The sequence below is a fragment of the Myotis lucifugus genome, unplaced genomic scaffold (assembly GCF_000147115.1).
Source record: "Myotis lucifugus unplaced genomic scaffold, Myoluc2.0 scaffold_99, whole genome shotgun sequence".
Taxonomy (NCBI): domain Eukaryota; kingdom Metazoa; phylum Chordata; class Mammalia; order Chiroptera; family Vespertilionidae; genus Myotis; species Myotis lucifugus.
The window spans coordinates 1412786-1431828 of record NW_005871147.1 but is presented as its reverse complement, the minus strand read 5'-3'; the positions used below and the strand labels follow the sequence as shown (position 1 = coordinate 1431828).

The 19043-nt window shown below is 50.5% G+C and overlaps 1 protein-coding gene and 1 pseudogene across 18 annotated transcripts in view; both read left to right on the top strand.

The window, feature by feature from the left end:
* Positions 1-19043, top strand: part of MAPT (microtubule associated protein tau) — a 76836-nt gene that overhangs the window by 19020 nt on the left and 38773 nt on the right. For all 18 annotated transcript variants that reach the window (XM_006092196.3, XM_006092194.3, XM_023756801.1 and 15 more), the window contains one exon: positions 17768-17926. In XM_006092196.3, the coding sequence (XP_006092258.1) occupies positions 17785-17926 (142 nt within the window). In that variant the 5' untranslated portion in view covers positions 17768-17784. The remainder of the gene's footprint in view (positions 1-17767; positions 17927-19043) is intronic.
* LOC102417298 lies at positions 6492-10733 on the top strand (annotated as a pseudogene).

The following is a 19043-nucleotide window of genomic DNA, read 5'->3' as shown; positions in this document are numbered from 1 at the left end:
CATGAACCTTCACATCACTGAGCTTTATATTCTAAAGTGCATTGTCATGGTGGCTGCTGTGTGAGGTGGTAGACGGGGAAAGGATCACTGGGCATCAACAGGGACATTGCTAGTCTGGGGAAAAATTCATCTCATTCTTTTACAGTTTTGTGGATGATTGAAGCTAATTGATCATTGAAGGGGTTGGCTCGCATGCCACTTTACGGGACAGTGGCACCAAGCCATTTAACACCAGTCACTTAACAGTCCCCTTCTTATGTGACAAAATTATTTTCAGAAATAATCATGAAATGAAATGGTCATAATAATGGGCGGACAAGAAACACGGATAATAAAATGTTTCTTAAACTCTAGACATATAATTACACCATAATATTTTTTAAATAAAAGTAAATATTTTAGTACGAAAAAGAAAAAAAAGCACAACTACCTACTAAATAATTTTTACATCTACTGAGTTTTGATCCATTGGTTGCAGCCTGATATAATATTTTATGTAAATCATTGCTCAGTCACTAATAGGTGAACTTTAATAAAAGTGAGACACCTGCAAAGGTTGCCTATAATTTAGCAACTACTAAATTATACCACTGACGTACTGCTTTATTTTCTTGCTTAATTCTTTTGTTTTAAACACTATCCTATATAATAAAAGGCTAATATGCAAATTGTCCCCTCGGGAGTTTGACCGACCGGGAGTTGGACCGCTTGCTATGACGTGCACTAACCACAAGGGGGCGGCACGGAATGAAGGAAGGCCCTGATCAGCCCTGATCGCTGGCCAGGCCTAGGGACCCTACCCATTCATGAATTTTGTGCACCAAGCCTCTAGTAACAATATAAGAAGAATAAGCTTCCATTTTCAAAATATTATTCAAACTCAGTAACATATATCTTGTTTAAGTAGAAGTTGTACATACCAAGCAAAAATATTACACTTTGCAGTTCACACTCAGGGTCACCGTTTGAAATTTTAAAGACAAAAACACCAAGTGGCCACCCTGAGCCCAAGGCCTTTTCTGAGTTTTTCCCTTTTAAAAGGACCTGTGCTTCTACCAGCTACTTAACAACCCGGGTTAATTATTGGGAAAAGCAAAGGGACCTCGTCTGGTTAGATAATTATGCATGTTTTTGTCCTCCTCTGGCTGGAAAAAATGTAAGCATAACTGGAGGTGACTGCCCGCAGTTACAGCCTTCCAGGGGAGGTCTCTCCAGGCAAGGCTGCTGCATCCGAGAGCCCATCACACCAAAATTTGAAAACTGACCGTGGTGGGTTTGCAGACTTCGACAGCTAATTGTGTGCTGAGAATTGTCCCTCCAAGGAGGCCTTGCCATTCCCTCAGGAGACAGGGCATCTCCTCTTGGGAGCTGTGATGCTGTTCCCTCCCTCAGCCCCCACCTCAACTGTTCCCCTCCTTCCCTGCCCACCCCCCTCATTCATCTCACAAGGCTTTATGCTGCTACAGCCTTTTCTAATGAGGGCGTTCTGGCCAGGCCTCTTTGCAGCTCAATTATGTAACCTGCCGCTGCTTCTGGTCCAAGGATCACCCTGGAAAGGTGGTCAGAGGTGGGCACACAGCCAGAGCCAGTCTAATTATGGCCCCCACCCCCTCGGAACTAGGAGGTGGTGCAGGAATTTGGACTCTGCAAGAATTAACAGTTCCTCCACCAGCCCCAGAGCCAAACCTGCAAGATGCATGCTTTTTATTCTTTGTTAATTTCCAGCAAGCAGGACTGTCACAGAGAGAGCCTGTTGGCTGCCCTGGCTACTTAGAGAGCTGTTTCCCTGATGTTGGCTCGAGGCTTTTAGCTGGCACCTGGCCTTACATCTCTCTGACATGGGCTCCTCCAACATGCCTGGTCTCTCAACCATCACCCCTTTAACCAATGATGACCCTTTGGTCTGATAATGACCCTGTCACGGCCCCTCCCTTTGTCCCTACAAGCCTGCCCTCCCGTCATGCCTTAGCTAAGGTCCCCAGAGCCTTCTCCAGTCTTCTTAACCCCATCTCCTTTCAGCTGCTGCAGCCTCTGACTCTAGCGCCTGTTCTATACTGAGCTCTCGGAATCATAGACTCTTGGGGCACGAGCCCATCTGTTTTCTCTCTTCTGACCTATTGCCTTGAAGTGTATTTAGGTCTTTGTCTCCCTTCCGAAACCAGACCCCAAGAGGGCAGGGAGCCCATCTTCCATCCCTTTGTCCAGCCTGGAGCCCATGCACATGGTAGGCAGCATTCCACAAATGGAGTTGACCATGGGTCCTTTGCTCTGAAATCATTCAGTATTTGTGTCTATCTCCCTGGTCAGACCAAATAGATCCATGGGCAGTGGGCACATCTGCTCCATTTTCTGGGTCCCTGGTGGGGGCTGGTACATGCCTTCCTCATAATCTGCTCACTGACCTGGTCCCTGAGGTCTCCCCAGCTGCTCAGTCAGGGCTGGGCCAGTGCGACAGCTCTGTCATGTTTATATCATCCTCTCCTGGCCCGCTCTCCTGTCCACAGGTATCCTGGGACCGCCGGAGGGTATATATGCACATGCGTGGGCAAGGTACACACACACACACACACACACACACACACACACACACACAGCCCCTGAGCACAGCATCAATAATGCATGTTGTGCACAGAAAGCTGCTATGAACTTTATTTATCACCCAGCTGACATCTCTGATCAGCTCCCAAACCTATCTCCAAGCGTGTGGTGATTGGTGAGCCTCTCACTTAGGAGCCCACTTCTCTCTCTCTGTCTGTTAATAATAGATGCTTCCTACAGCCTCAGCTTGGCAGCTTTGACTTAAACGTGATCTTCACCGAAGAGGCTAATGGATGGGTCTGAATTTGTGCCTTTGAAGCACAAAGCATTGCTCTTAATTAACCAGATTCTATCTATTGGTTGGGAAAGGCCCTCCCTCCACGGCATCATTAACTACCCACCTCTGGACAGCTCCCAGAGCCAGCTCCTGCTTCAGGCTAATCCAGGGTGTGTTCCTGCACGCCCGTGCGAGAACCACGTGAGCCACCTGAGCACACAGGGAACTGGGGTGGCCCACACAAGAGAACAGGCCGGCTGTCGCATCGAAACAGACCGTGAGCTCTGAGCTTGGGAAGTGTCAGTGAGTAATGTCGCATCTCTTCCATCCCACCACAGCCCGCCCCTGCCCCTGCCCCACACCTCACTGGTTCAGCAGCACTGGCTGGGCGCCTTCCTCATGCCAGGTCTGGGGCCAGTGCTGAAGACACGGTGCTGTCTTCACAACCTCACAGCATTACCATTCCAGCCCCAGAGACGAGTAACCGTCGAATTACAGCACCGTGCAGTTGGGAAGGGCGGCTAGAAGCAATGGCTGCTTTGATAAAGTCGGAAGCTTGAGTAGGAGTTAGCCAGACAAAGGAGAGGGAAAGTGGAGAAGGCTTTCTGGGAGGGGAAACCAGCATGTCTGGGAGTGAGAAAGAGTGGCAGTTAGGAGGTGTCACTTGATGAAGTATGAGGCGTGGCTCTCAATTAACATTCGTTCTTTCGTTCATGCATGCATGAAGGTATATTGAGCACCGAGCCCACACCAAGCACTGCACCAAGTACCGAGTTGTTTACAGTGGTTAAAACTAAGCTCCTCCTCCCTCGAGGGGCTTACAGTCTAACGGGGAGACTGCTGGGGCTCAATTAGAGCGGGAAGTGACAGGTTCAACAGTAAAGACTGGGCCAGATGCGGAGTGGAGGGAGGGTGGGGAGGTGACATGATTCCTACTCATGTCTCGGGGACGGGGAGTTTCCAGCCTCCTGCCACAGAGGTGGGGTCAGGGGGACAGGTGGTGAACTCTGTGGAGTTGAAGGAGCTGTGCTGTTCCCATGTCCCCCAGACACCTCACAGGTTTTGCCAACACGGGAATGTATTTGTTGCTTTCCATCAGACTATAACATAAGCCATGTTTATAAAACAGATTAATAAAATAAAAAAGGAGACACCAACAAGATAAAGTCTCTATAACTCTACTTCCTTCCCAGGGAAAGCCTCTGTTCTGCGCATGTCCATATATACTTTACCTTCTTTTTATAACAATTCTGTGCGCGCACATCTCTAACACTGCTTTGTTCACTTGGCGATACAGGGTGGGCCTCTCTGTCTGCCCCGGTGTTTCTCCCCCTTCCTCCTTCCCGAGGAGCCAGCTTCACGCCGGGTGCCCCAGGACACAGTTCTGGCCGGGCCTGCGGGCATCACGGGACCAGGGGATGATCTCACTGGGCACGCCATCTGCCCTGCCTGGCCAGAGGCAGCATCGGGAGGGCCAACGGGCACCACGTGTCCTTGGCTCCAAAGTGGGAGGGGCTCTGTGCCTGAGAAGCTGTTTAGTCTGCAAATGCACAGGATACAGGAAGGTTTGGCTAAATGAATGGGTGGTAAGGTCCTCAGATCAGAACCCCAGCTGACACTTACATAGAGTTTACCGGGAGCCAGTGCCGGTTCTTAGCACTTGACTTATTTAATCCCCACATTTTACGGACAAGGCAACGGAGACTCTGAGAGGTTGAGTGACTCACCCAAAGCCCCCCAAACTGCACTGTTGTTACCTCTGGGCCTGATGCCACCATGCAGAAGTGCCCACGCACCTCTGTCAAAGAGGTTTGGGGACGGTGTGTTGATCTGCTGTGGCATTTCTAGCGTGTGTTCAAAGGACACTGTTTATTTCCCGTCCCCCCAAGCCCAGGCTGCGCTCAGGTCGTTCATTACTGAGGGACAAGTTCTGATTAGCGGTCGACTCCCGCCGTCCTCCTCCCCCGCGTCCTCCAGAGGATGTCCTCAGACTCAAAAAATAGAAGTGAAAACATCTTCAAAACTACCTGCTTTCCTTCCTAATTCTCCTCTCCCTCCATTTCTTCCTGCTGTGCCCATCTCATGAAGTGGCTTGGCACAAAAAGAGCCCATTTCTGGCCATTCCTTGGGGCCTCTCAGATCCCCGCCTCGCTCGCTGATCCTGGGCAGGTTCCAGCAAGCTGAGACTTTGTGCTGACCACGGGGCCCTCTGTCCCTCCCCAAGTCACCTGACGCGTCCTCTCTGTGCTTGCCCATCGCTTTGTCTGGGCACTGGTGCTTCCAAGACCTTCCTAGAAGGACCCCCTCACTCCTCCTCCTCTTCACAGGCTATCTACCCCAAAGCTGCCTTTCTCTCCTTCCCACTCCTTCAGGACAGAGGCACTCGTGTTGGCCCCTAATTTTATCCCTTTGGGGTAAGCCTCCTCTTCCCTGTCTTCACACATCTTCTCATTGCCCATAACTCACACGTCATGACAACATTCCTCACAACAGCCTAGAACATCAAAGGTCACTAAAGTGCCACCTCATGTGTGCTTTTCAGTGACCCTCATAGCCTGTGAGGCAGGTGTCCCAGAGCCATTTACAAATGAGGAGACCAAGGTTCAAGTGACTGGCCCAGCATCGACCAGCTAGCGAGTGGCCCCCACTAAGCCTCGAACCCAGGGCTTTTGGCTCCACACCAGGCGTCCTCTCCACCCAGATGCATGGACAGATCTGGACCAGGAACAAGGGTCCCTCGGGAAGACTTGGAGCCAAGCCTGCACCTTGGAAGCCAAGGGCCCAGGGAGTCCGGCCATTCGTCTAACTAACAAGGCGGACTCGGTGCCCTCCACACAAGGAGTGGGGGCGAGTGGCCGCACAGGGTTCTAAAGTGCCTTGGGAAGGCAGCAGCCTAAGTGCTATTCATCAGCCCAGGAATGGCTCATGGAGGAGCAGGTGCTTCTAGGAACCCATAATGCCCTTTGGCAGGGGCCCGAGGGTGCGTCTGAGAGGCCTCCCAGCACCCGCAGTGCTGCTGGGGCAGGAGCCCGACTGCGGAGGTCCATTCATCATCAGATGGCTGGACAAGTGGCGTATCCAGCTAGACCTGGGGAAAATGAAAAAATGCATCTGCCAAGTAGAATTTCATTTCCTGTTATGTGTCTAAGGTCTTCATACGTCTTTCTTGACAGCCTTTACTCTGTCATCTGCTCCTTCTCCCTTCCCTCCTTCCTCGACTATTTCTGTTTCTGAACATAAACGTTGGCCAGGCCTTTCTGATGGATAATGGACATTGTGCGACGGACAGAGGCTGCTAGGCTTTTCCTGAAATAGGTTCCTGGGGCCCAGAAACTAAATGTGTGCCCTTGGCTTTGATTTACTGTCTCTTGCTGACCCCAATTTCTGATGTGTCCATTTTAATTGATCCAGATAGCTGTATACCTGGATTGGACCTGGTTCCAAAGTTGTGTTGAAATTCTGGTGTGTTTTTTTCAAGATAGTTTCTTCACTCCATACAGTGTCTTCATGTCCCTGACATGGTTCCACCTGGCCTTTCTGCCCAGAAAACCCCGTTCCTAAGCTGAGCTGTCCAGCAAATCTCCAAACGCCAGACTCTGTCCCCAGCTCCACCACTGTCTCTACGTCCATGTGAGGTCCCTCTGCCTCTCTGCGACTCAGTTTCCCCAGCAACACAATGGTGCTGAGATGCTCGTGCACCTCGAAAAGGTATAGTTGGGGTGGCTCCTCCTACATTAGGGCTTTGGGGTAGGGCTTCATGATTTGATGGTGGAGGCCTCCCAAGACCTGCCCCCCTCACCCCCCAGTGTTGAACTGAAAGCTAGGACTGCAGATTCAGAGCCTGTGTGTCCTCCCTCAGCCTGGGAGGGAGCACCAATGCATAACGCGGGGATAATAATATTCGTTCCTTCACATGGGTTGTTGTGAGGATTGAATGCGATATCATGGGCAAACAATGCCAGGCTATAGAAATATTTTTTCTTTTTAAGAGGAAATCATGGATGGTTAAAATCAGGGCTGGGGGAGACTTTAAGAGCCCTCTCCCAGCACATTTTAAGTGTAATCTTGTGTTGGTTGGTAGAACATTTGTTGCCTGTTAGATCTGGAGGGCAGAGACACAACAAATTATATCCACTGAAGATCAGCCAGAAATTAAGATAACACTGATTACTACAGGCATGTTATTAAGTGAGTAAAGTAGGCTACAGAAGAACTGGTTTAGGGAAAATTATGTGTGTGCCTGGGAGAGATGTTTGCAGGGAAGTTCCCTAAGATGTTAACAGTGGTTATTTTGCTTTTCTCTTTCGCATTTTTGTATTTAACTTTTAAACAATGACTATGAATCACTTTTATAAAAGAATAAATTCTAGATTTCTACTTAAGCCTCCCGCCCAGGACTTGGGAAGTGGCTGCTCCAGGCGACTTCCTCCAAGTGTGTGGTGTCGGTGGTGGCCCAGATAAGACCTCAAGGCTCATGGGGGCCGTGGCAGCCGGGCGTCCACAGGAAGCACGGGGTGGGTGCGCCGCTACCGCTGTGGGGAACCTCTAGGTCCCGGATTGCAGCTTTTCGGCAGAGGCGTGGCGTCGGCCACCACCAGCAAGAAGATGCGGGAGGAGGCCACCTGCTCCATCTGCCTGCACCTGATGGCCAAGCCCGTGAGCATCAACTGCGGCCACGGCTACTGCCGGGCCTGCCGCCTGTGCCTCCTGGGCCTGCACATCCCGGAGCCAGCTGGGCACGGAGACCTTCTCCTGCCCCCAGTGCCGGGCTCCCTTCCAGAGAGGCAGCCTGCAGCCCAACCAGCAGCTGGGCAGCCTCATCGCCGCCCTCCGGGAGCTGGAGCAGGAGCTGTCCCACCAGGAGCACGGGGAGCGGCTGCACCTCTTGTGCAAGGACGAGGGCCAGCTCATCTGCTGGCGCTGCGAGCGCGACCCACGGCACAAGGGCCACGCCACGGCGCTCGTGGAGGACACGGCCCCAGCTACAGGGAAAAGCTCCAGGAAGTGGTGAGGAAACTGAGGCAAATGGGAGAGGAATGCATGAGCCAGAAAGCATTCATGGAGAAGCAGATAGCCGAGTGGAATGAGAAGATAAAGGCTCAGAGACAGAAAATCCAGGCGGACTTCCAGAACCTGCAAGCTTCTGAGGGAGGAGGAGAGGTCATGCCTGTGGAGAATGGAGAACGAGAAAGAGCATCCTCTGCAGAGACTGAGGGACAGGGAGGCCAACCTGGGGCAGCAGAGCCGGGAGCTCCAGAGCTGCATCCTGGAGCTGGAGGAGCTTCTCAGCTCCACCGAGAAGGTGCTGCAGGACGTGGCCAGGTCACCACGGATGAGGCTTTGCAAGAAGCTGTGGATCTCATCTGTGGAGAGCGGCTACAGTGTTTGGACAGGTTCAAGCCTCGGACTAATTAGAGGGCACGGTCCTCTGATGGCCACGTGCAAGTCCCAGCTTGGAGGGCAAAGCCTCCCAGCACAATTATAGCCAACAGCTATAGTTGTAAGCTTGAACCTATGATCCGAACACGTGGCCCTACGTGCCTGAGTGATGTGGGCTTGATAGAGTTCAGGTGCATGTAATTGAGTAGGCTCGAAACCCAGGAGAATGTTGTAAACAGCTTGACCACGCCCTTACTTTGCCTGGTGGAATCTGGCTATAAAATAAAGACACGGCTTGTAGTCTGTGGCGCTGTCGCTAGCTCTCCATCAGAGAGGACAGAGTCCAACACAGACCCAGCTTTTTCTCTTGTCTGTCTTTTCTCAATCCTTCACCGCCCCCTCTCAGGCTCACTGAACCTGGCTGAGCTGGCTCGGCACATAAGGCACCCAATGTGGGGCTGAGTATGCCATGGCCATGCCGGCTCACCACACTCATCTATCAACAGGCCACGTCCGTGCCAAAATTCTGTTGCATGGGAGCCACCTGTGTAGTTACCTGTCTGATCACCTGACCATTAGCTCACAGAGGGGCAGCTTCTGCCAAGTGCTCCTTCAAAGAATACACTCTGAATATGACCTTAGAGATCAAGCTGCCAAGGGGGATGAAGCAACTCGGAGACAATTCCATGGGTTCGTGCTCTTTCAAGGAGAACTTTATCTTCCGCTGGAGATCGAAGGGGCAGAGGGACTGGTTCTAAGAACAGTTGTTCTTCAGCCTGCTCCTCAGGGTTTGTTGGATGCCCTTTCGAACCCTGTGGATGATGACCTAATTGGTGCAGTAAAATTACTGGAGTTGACAGGGCCCGCGTTGGAACATGACTGGACGGGACAAGGAAAGACGGACATGGACGAAGTTATCCAGAGGATCAAAAATGTTGCCCTTGCCCTGACCGGTTTGGCTCAGTGGATAGAGCGTCGGCCTGCAGACTGAAGGGTCCCAGGTTCGATTCCAGTCAAGGGCATGTACCTTGGTTGCGGGCACATCCCAGTGGGGGGGCGTGCAGGAGGCAGCTGATCGATGTTTCTCTCTCATCGATGTTTCTAACTCTCTATCCCTCTCCCCTCCTCTCTGTGGAAAAATCAATAAAATATATTTTTTTAAAAAAATGTTGCCCTGGATGCGCCCTGCAGTGTAGACGTGGGGCAGATGCTCTTGAAGCTTGTAGAGCTCCGGTCAAGAAAGTGGGGGAGAGTCCATGTCACCTCAACATTCAAGAGAAGCGGCACCTGAAAATGATCCCAGCTATTTTATGACTGAACCACCATTGGGTACAGCGGATGACCACGATTCATATCAGGAGTGACTTGAGGGTGGGAGAGGGAATGGGGGAAGGAGGAAGGACATATGTAATACTTTCAACAATAAAGATTTATTTTTTAAAAAAGAGAAAAAAAGAATAAATTCTACACACACACACACACACACACACACACACACACCTTTCTCTCTCAGGATGAAGAGTGCTTGGCCTAAGAAAAGCAATTTTTTGCTCTAGTTTTCTTGGCTTTGACATCCCAAAAGACTCCTCCTTCTCCAGTTAGTGCTCTGAGTTCAGGGAATTTATCTGGGAAAGAATTCATATGGTGACCAGGGACATTGGTGGTCCCTGAACCGGACTGAGGCTCAGCACCCTGCTCCCACTGCCCATCAGGGTGTCACCTAACAGCGCTGCCCGCCTTGAAGGCTAGCAAGGGGGTTAAGGGGGAAACTACTGGAGTTCTGAAAACACAGGCCACCCAAGCAGGATCTGTCACGCGAACAGGGGTGATAGCACTAGTATTTGGCTATTCCAGCGGTTACAAAGGAGGCAAGAAGCCTTCAGTGCAAACATCAAAACGGAAACCTTAGGCTTAAAACCAGAGTGTCCTCAGATACAGTCTGTGAGTTTTCTTATGAGGATGGACAGCAGCCGCTGACATCAGCCGGGCACATCGTGTGTGCCCGGCAGCGCCGCCTCCCCCCAAAGCGGCCTTCATTCATGCTCCCTGACAATTGTCGATTGTTCTCTTTGGACTGAGGCCCAGGAAGATTCCAGTTTCTCCTCCCCAACGTAAGGCTTTCCTCTATGTGAGCTCCTTTATCTTCTCTCCACTTAATTTGGCAGTACTGCCTGAAATCTGCGCATTACTGTTATTCAGCTTTGGTTCTAGAACGTTCTGTGGTCCGCCGTGATGGATGTGACCACAAGTTCACACTTGAGAGCTCCTCTGAGGTTTGCCATGCTGTCTTCCTTCCAGCAAGTCCTGCGGAGGACTTCCCTGTGCTGGGTGCCAGCTGTGAGGACAGGAGAGAAGACAGGTGACCAAATGAGGTGCAGTTTGGACACTCACATTGGGACCAGCTGTTAGCAAAGAGGGTCTGAGGCATCACAGTTGCCAAGATCCAGCCCCAGGGGGTGTTGCCTGAAGCCCTCCAGGCTCTTTCTCTTCCTTTAGGTACAACTTGGCTCCCTGTTCCCTGAGCACAGGGATTTCCTAATGGCCTTGGCCCCAGACTTCACCTCAGCTCAGGAGACTAGTATGCCTGCCCTTTCATTAATCTTTATATCTTAAAGGAAAACGGTTGGACCATATGCATTAAAGAATAGAGTATAAATACAAAGAGAAAGTTTTCAAATAAAACTAAAGCTTTAGTTCATTTGAACATGTGTCCCGGTATTCCTAAACTGCTATCCCAATCACTACTTGATTTAATCACCATTATCAGCTGGCTTACTGAGATCTGATTCTGGTGCCAGGCTGCCTGGGCCTTGAACCCTGAATCCATTACAGGTCTACTGTGCAACTTTGGGCAACTTACTCAACCTTTCTGTGCTTGACTGTCCCCATCTATGGAAGTATGCATAATAATAGAGGCAGTTGTGTGAATTAAGTGACTCAATACCTGGAGAGGCTTGAATCATGGTTCCTATAACTATATGGAATCCTGTTTTCCACCCTCATGAAATCACTATTAAATTCGTGATTGTGCCAAAAAAAAAAAAAAAAGAGGTGGGGGACCAGAACAAAGGAAGTTGGATACAGGAGCCAAAAATCATCTTGGAGAACAAAGTTCATGTCAAGGTTATTTCTGGATCCTAGATTTTCCCCTACTTGCTCTTTGGCTATCTGAAAGAGATCCATTGAGGCTGTTTTGTTTTTTAATAACAGCTTTATTGAGGTATGTCACATGGCATCAAATTCAGCCTTTAAAGTGTACAATTCACTGTTTTCAGCAGATTCACAAAGTTGTGCAGCATCACTGCCCTGCATTCCAGTTTGGGCTTTTAACTTGAGGGGAATCTAAGCGCGCTTTCCCTTTATCTGGACAGAGCCACCCGGCCTGTGGGGTGATTCCGCTGAGTCACTGTGGGCGGGCCGGCAGCCTGCTGTCATTCCCGGCAGGCGGCCACCTGGGCTGCAGCGAGTGGGCACCCCGGCCGGCGTCTGCTGCCCCCTAGCGAGCACCCCGCCAGGCACTGCCACCGGAGATGGGCTCCCGATGAGTTTGTTTCAGCAAGACTCTGGTTGTGGGGGGGGGGGCGCGTCTGTCTTGGAGTGCGGTGAGCCAGGGCGTGGAACCAGCCCCTGACGCAGGCCTTCCCTGACCTCTAACTCCAGCCGGGACAGGGTCATTTCACCAAGTCCTGGGTGAGGAGAAAGGCTATGTCTGTTCAACTTTCTTTTGGAAAGGCGCTGGTGCTGGTGTGATACAGTAGGCTAGAGGTGAGTTTTAGCATCACAAGGTCAGAGTTCAAACTCTGCTCTGCTGTGTGACCCTCCACAGGTTACTGACCCTCTCTGAGCCGTTTCCTCATCCAGAAAGGGAGAACAGTCATCCCTCTCATGGGCTGTCATATTACAGATACTCTCTTTCTGAAGCCACTGTGACTGGCTTACAGGCAGTCAGAGCTCAAATAAACAGGTGCATTTAACCATTTGTACACCACAAGCGTCTATAGATGCAAGCAGCGGACCTTTTTTAATTAAATTCAAAATATCGTGACAGTTAACTGGTTAATATCCCAAAACTGCCAAAAGGGTGTCCAGTCTGCCCTGGCTTGCCCAAGGAGCTTTCTAGAACCTGAATTACTCATCACCAAAATGCCTTGCTGTGGGTAAGAAAATTAGAAGGAATAGGAAGGGCGGTGGTAGGAGCAGGAAAGCCGTTTGGTCTTCACCTCCGTGAGGTAGAGACCACCCCACGTCAGAGGAAACCTTCAACCCCTGGGGAGCCTGCAGGAGCAGAGGGCTGGGTGGGGATCAGCTGGGCATCACCCTTGCTTCCCGTGTCCCAGAGGGCAGCAGGGCCAGGGGAGCCGAATCCTTTCCGGTTCCCTTCTCTTCTCTTCACCTGCCCTGTCTTCTTTGTCCCTCTGTCTCTCTCAATCCTGTGGACATTTTTCTCCCTCTCTTTGCCCTGGCTGGGACTGGGATGTGACCCTGTAGGACAAGGCACTAGAGCGACTCCACAGGCCCCTGCCAGGGCCTCAGGGGCCTTCGTCTACGCGATTACAAAACGACAGGGACCGACTCCAGCAGCCTCTGGTTCACGTTTTCTCTTGTCAGGATGCAGTCCTTTTCCCAGGGCCCCTAAAAAGTGGCTCCTTTTAGTTTCCAGGTTTAGCTCAACTTTTGTGCCTCTCCTGAAATTCCTTCCCTACCTCCCACCCTGCGGCTCTAAGTCACTGCCTGGGGAGCAGGAGGTAGGAAATCGGAGAGAAGGGGAGAGGGACAGGGAAAAGGGGGGGTGGAGAGATTGGTTGATTAGAAGAATAAGAAAACAGAGGAAGACGTCTCTTGGTGTGTTTATTTTCCCGTCTGTGTGTCTCCGTTAGATTATAGGGGTCTGGGAGGTGATGACCACATCTGGTCTGTTTTTTCGCCTGCCGTCTTTGCATGAAAGTCTTCGGGCCGGGGTTGCGCTGTGCCAGTGGTCAGTTGGTTTACATGTTCTTTGTCCAGTTATTTCAGAGAAATCATCTTGCCCTGGTTCTCAAGGAGGAAGATGGCAGGGGTCAGGGTGGAGGGGGAGGAGGAGAGGAAGAAGGAGGAGGACTGAGATGCCAGGGCTCCTGCCTCTCCCCCAGGCCTGGGCTAGAGACCTCCTGCTGTCCTGTGAATGACCTCGGGCTCCAGAGCTGGAGGGGACAGGCCCAGCGGTCCCACTTAGAACAAATTGCCAGCGCGAAGAGGGAGCTCAGAGGTCCCCGATAATGGAACAGGTGCCTTTCAGGAGAGGGGATCTTATGTTTGGGGGCTTTCCAAGAGTGGCATTTTGTGGATGAAGAAGGTTGAGAGAAGTGACTTGTTCATGCAGCTTCAGGGTGAGAGTCCTGGACAATGCTCCTTCTACACCCAGCCCTGTGCCCGACAGGAAGTTGGGGAACATTTTATGGTCCAGGATGGAAGAGCAGGCTGTGCGTGTTCTATCAGGACACGGGCTTTGCATCCTGGACTCGTCTCCTGCTGGCTGTGTGACCTTGGGCTGTGTGACCTTCCCAGATTCCTCATCTCTCCACTGGGAATCTTAATATCTATGCTGAAGACTAGCTACATCACAGGATTGCTGTGTGTCCAGTGACACGCCTGTGAGGTGCCCACACGGAGCAAGCTCCTTCTTTGACAGGAACCGTGTGGCACCAACTGGGTACCAGGCTCCGGGGCTGCGGCCTTGTTGATTCAGAAGGTCCATGAACCTAAGGGCATTGCTGCCCGGGGTTGGCAGGAGGGTGGCATGGTGAGCCTCCCTGCTTAAGGAGTTCTTCCCATGCATTTCACTTTTTTTCCAAAGGAAAATATTGGCCCTTGCAAAGCACACAGTTCATTTATTTTGCATAGTGAATAGCTGCCTGTGTTTTTAAGGATGATTTAATCTCTCCAGCAGCCCTTATAATTCATCCAGCTTCCTATTGGCGCATCTGACTTTCTCCAGCCCTGCGGGGTGGCGCTGGTGGGAGGGGGAGGTCATCAGAAGCCAGGGCCCCGAGAACAACCACCCTCTTATCTGCTCTGTGGACCCAAACGAGGCAGCATGTCCCCAGGCCCAGAGCAATGGGCTGCTGCCTGAAGCTCCAGGAATAACTTGAAACCTTATGGAAAACACTAGAAACACTAGACGCAGATGAACAAAACCCAACATCAAATGCAACAGCCACACTGAGAATTTACATTTTTCAAATGGTTGGGGGGAGAGGGAGACAGAAAAATGAAAGTTCATGACACATGAAAATTATATGCCTTTCAAAATCATGTGTCCATGTATAAAGTTTAATTGGAGCACAGCTCATTCATATATGTGCCATTGGATGTCTGCTTTCCCACTGCAGTTAAACTTAATACAAAGAATTAGATCACTAAAAACATAGCAGAAAATATTGATCTTTATGTATCATAGAGCAATGGGATAAGTCACAGAAGAAAATAGACCTGACTGTATACAAACTAAAACCTGCCCATCAGGAGCCATAAGAAACCAAGATAAAAGGCAACCAACTAAAGAAACGATCTGTCACAAATAGGATAAAAGGTTAATGTTATTCATAAAATAAGAGCTCACTCAAGTCATTACAACGAGCACCGAGACTTGAACAGAGGAGGGAGCAAAGGATAGAAATGGGCATTTTATGAAAGAGGAAGCCAACTCGTCAGATCCTTACTTTTACACCTTCATCCGCCATGTTCCAGGAGGGCAGACTTGGTCATTGAAAGGAATCAATCCAGTCACAAGACAAAACCATGGGGCTCCTTAAACTTCTGAGCGTTCACTAAAACTTCAGTTGGCTGGCCTACCTCACCTGGGCCAGGTAGAGTGTCTCCGGCAAGTTTGGGAAGCCTCAAGCTTCTGGGCCGATTCCACCCCTCCAGGGTGGGGCACCTGAGAAGTCAGCCAGATGAGGTGGCTTGTGGACCAGTCCCAGGGATGAGCAGTTGGGCAGTGAACCCAGGAGGGCCTCAGAGAGGCTCCATCAGGAAGCAGTGAGGAAGGCGTTGCTTCCTACAGGGGTGGGAAGCCGTAGCTGAGTCCTCAGACAATGGAACTGGTGCCTTTCAGAAGAGGGGTTCTTACGTTTGGGGGCTTTCAAGGGAAACAGACCATCAGCATATCTAAGGGTAGAGAACATCACCACCAAATCCTAAACCTTAAAGGATGAATTTGGACTTTTATCTTCCTAAAATAGAGTCTTGCTCGTCCTTGGGGAGATGTCCAAGGTTTGGAGAAGCTCAGTCTCAGATGCCTTTCCCCAGAGAGCTCTGAGGGGCAAGGGCCTCAGGCCTCAGTCAGAATGAAAAGGCGCCCCCTTCTCTATGAGCAGGAGCTGCCTCCGTGGGGCCAGGCCACCACCTTCTGCCTCGCCCAGCAGAGGTCCTGCTAACCTCACTCTTTGGGGTTTTTTAAATAATTCTTTATTGTTGAAAGTATCACATATGTCCCCTTTTTTCCCCATTGACCTCCTCCCGCCCCCCGCCCCCCACCTCAGGCCTTCAGCACCCTATTGTCTGTGCCCATGGGTTATGCATATATGCATACAAGGTCTTTGGTTGATTACCTCCCACCCTCCCACCTTCCTCCGCCTTCCCTCTGAGATTCCGCATTCTGTTCCATGCTTCTCTGTCTCTGGGTTCACTCAGTTCATCAGTTTTGACCTCACTCTTAAAATCTTCCTAGACCATCCCAGCTCTCAGCTTCTTATCCTGCATCGTGGATGGAGAAGAGAGCTCAGGCACCCACACCGGCGTGTCCTGCCCAGAAGGGAGAGGAATGAAGCTGGACATGAGTGTGCCAGTGGCCAGCTGGTATAAACACAGAGCCGGAAGCTGGCTGTCCCACCGCTAACGCCAGTCTTGGAAAAATTAGATGGAGGGTCTGCCCCAGGTGCACCCTCCACCTTGTAGTTCACCATTTGTATGAGTTGCCCAACGCCCGTGGAGATGAGACTGTGGGTTTAAAACATTCTGCAACTCATAACTCATTTAGAGGACGCGTGTCATCAGGTGTGTCCTCCAGCCCTTTCCCATGGAGACGTTATTCATTGATCACCGAAACTGAGAGCTAGATGCCTCCGAGGCAGGAAAGAAAAAGGCCCCGCCCACTCCAGTTTGTGTTATCAGCTCTTCCCTGGACAACTGACCCACTTTGGCAGCGCCCGTGTGTCACTGAGAAAAGTTCAAGTGAAAACAGAAATATAAGGAGATAGCTGTTACAAATTATAAAGGAAAATTAAAGACTACATTTAGATTATGAAAAATTATAAAAGTCACAAATATAAAAAGGAAAGAATGAAAGAAAAAAGCAGCCTAAAGGGATAGAATGATAAAAGGTAACATAGAGAAATATATTCAAAAGGAATTTCAAAAGGTTAAAAATTACTAAATGACACGAGGGGTTACTTTTACAACTCTCCTGTAAGTCTAAAATTATCTCAAAAATAAAAACATTAATAAATGAAAAGCTAATATAAATCTGGGGTGAAAATTAAAAGTAAAAATAATTTAAACAATAAAGGGAAGCAACTACATGTAGAAGTTTAAAGGGAGGAATTGAAAGCCAGTAAGACAGGGGAGTTTCAAAAATAAGTAAAGAATAAGTACTATGAGATAATTAGGTTATATAAAGGGAGGTATCAAAGTAAAAGACAAGAGACTAAAAACTTCCAGAGATAAAAATGGAAACTGATGGAATAACCCAAAGTAGCATAAATGAACCAGGGCAAAGTGGCATATTGAAAAGTCCAGAAACTCAAAGCTATGAGCTAGTTTTTAAATAAAGAAATATTCTCACTGAAGATGAGAACAGCGCCTGAGTAAATATCATTTCTACCGCGCTCTGTTGGGCTTTTGCCGGGAAGGGGGTGCATGCTGCTCCGAGCCTCACACCCGCTCCGGGCGCTGTTAGAGATTCCCTGCCCGCCCTCAGAATGCACAGCTGAGGTCCTGGTGGGTGCCAGTGAGGGGAGTGGAGGCCACAGCTTTGACCTCCTGGCAGGGCCGGGGGCTACCCAACTCGGAACTGGGAGAGTCAGGACACGGGTCAAGAGGTGGTTCTGCTGTGCAGTGAGTTGCATGAGGTTGAACAACATGTGCTTTTCTCTACTTCAGTGTCCTTACCAGGGGTGTCTGCTGATGCCTTCCTTCTCCTGTTTGGTCCTACCCTCTGCATAAAAAAACAAACAAACAAACAACAAAACATTAAACTAGTCAGCAGCATTTACTTCTTACTGAAGTTGAACGAGTGCTGGCATAACAAGTCAGGCTCGCTGCACCTGTCCACCTGGTGTTTCAAACATGAACTGATGTGATGTTTGTGAATTAAAGGTGCACATACATGTAAATAACACTTTGGCAGGGATGCAAAGCGCAGGCTGAGGTTGCTGGGGAGGTCAGTGGGGAGGGGAGGATATGTCTGCCATGAACTAGGGAGGTGGCACTTTCCTCTCCCTGACCCCCACTCCACACACACACACACACACCACCCCCCGAGCACTTAGCCTCATCTCAACATCCCAGCCTCAACCTCCCATCTTCCTTCCCCAGGTGGGCCTTGAACCAGGATGACTGAGCCCCGCCAGGAGTTCAACATGATGGACGATCATGCCGGGACCTACGGGCTTGGGGACAGGAAAGATCTCCCCTCTCAGGGGAGCTACACGCTGCTGCAGGACCACGAGGGTGACGGGCACCACGGCCTGAAAGGTTAGTGCACCCCCTGCACGGCAGCCCGGGCCTCGGGACTCACAGCCGGTCCGCTGGCTTTGGAAAAGGCTGGCAGGAAGGGTTTGCAGCCAGTTTCTTAAAGAAGTTTTAAACACTTTATTGGGTTAGATTGTCAAGAGAGAGACGCCTCATCATTTGAATGAGCCAAGATAACCCAGATGTGACGCTCTTTGAAAATGTACCTTTCCAAAGGGGAGTGTGCCACCCGAGTGGATGCCGTGTGACAAAGACTGCAGGGCGAGTCAGTCTGATCAGTACAGGGTGCTCTCTCGAGTCTTTAGCCACACCCAACCTGTTGACCTATAAATCAGCAGCACTCATTAGCATGCAAAATACGTGGCCCTACACATTAGCTTCATCTCTCCCTCGCAGGCCTGTCTGGGCCCTATTCGGCACGTTAGTTAGCGCTGGGATTCCTACTATACCTACATTAATAAACTGCATCCACTTCTGCATATTCTAAAATACAGTCTTTTGGGCAAATCAGCTTGGCCTCCTCCTGTCCCATTCCAAACAAATATGTTTCATTTCACTGTCTGGCCACCAAATTCAGGAATTGCGCAGCCTCTCTTCCGCTCCACATGCTGGCCCGATTCCCGCCAGGAGCACCGAGCTGGCCTCAGTGTGAGGAGGACCCTGCCCCTGCCCTCCAGACCTACTCCTAAGGAGACAAAATGGCAAGCAGTCTACTTCCTCTTTTAGTGGTAAAAATAATTTTAAAAACACTTTGCAGCCTGGGGTGTGGGATGGTGAATAGAAGCGGTGCAGCTCCTAGGTGGGAAACGACCTTTCCTGGGTGCATCTATCCAGGAGGGCTCCCTGGAGGAGGCAGGTCGCCAGGAGGTGCCCTGGGTACAGGAACAACAGTCTCTGTCTTGGAAAGGTTTCCGGACTCACTGGGGGCCTTATTTCAAAGGCTGGCCTCTCTGTATGTGTTTAAGCAGAGAACACATTGGAGTCACAGGAGCTTGGAAATTAGACACGTGGGCTCCAGGTTGGAGGAAGTGGAGGCAGAGTGGGCCTGCTGTCCCTGGGCTCAGAGGCTGCCCAGCCAGAAAGAGTGATGGGAGAGGAGGGATGCGGGTGGGGTTGGGGG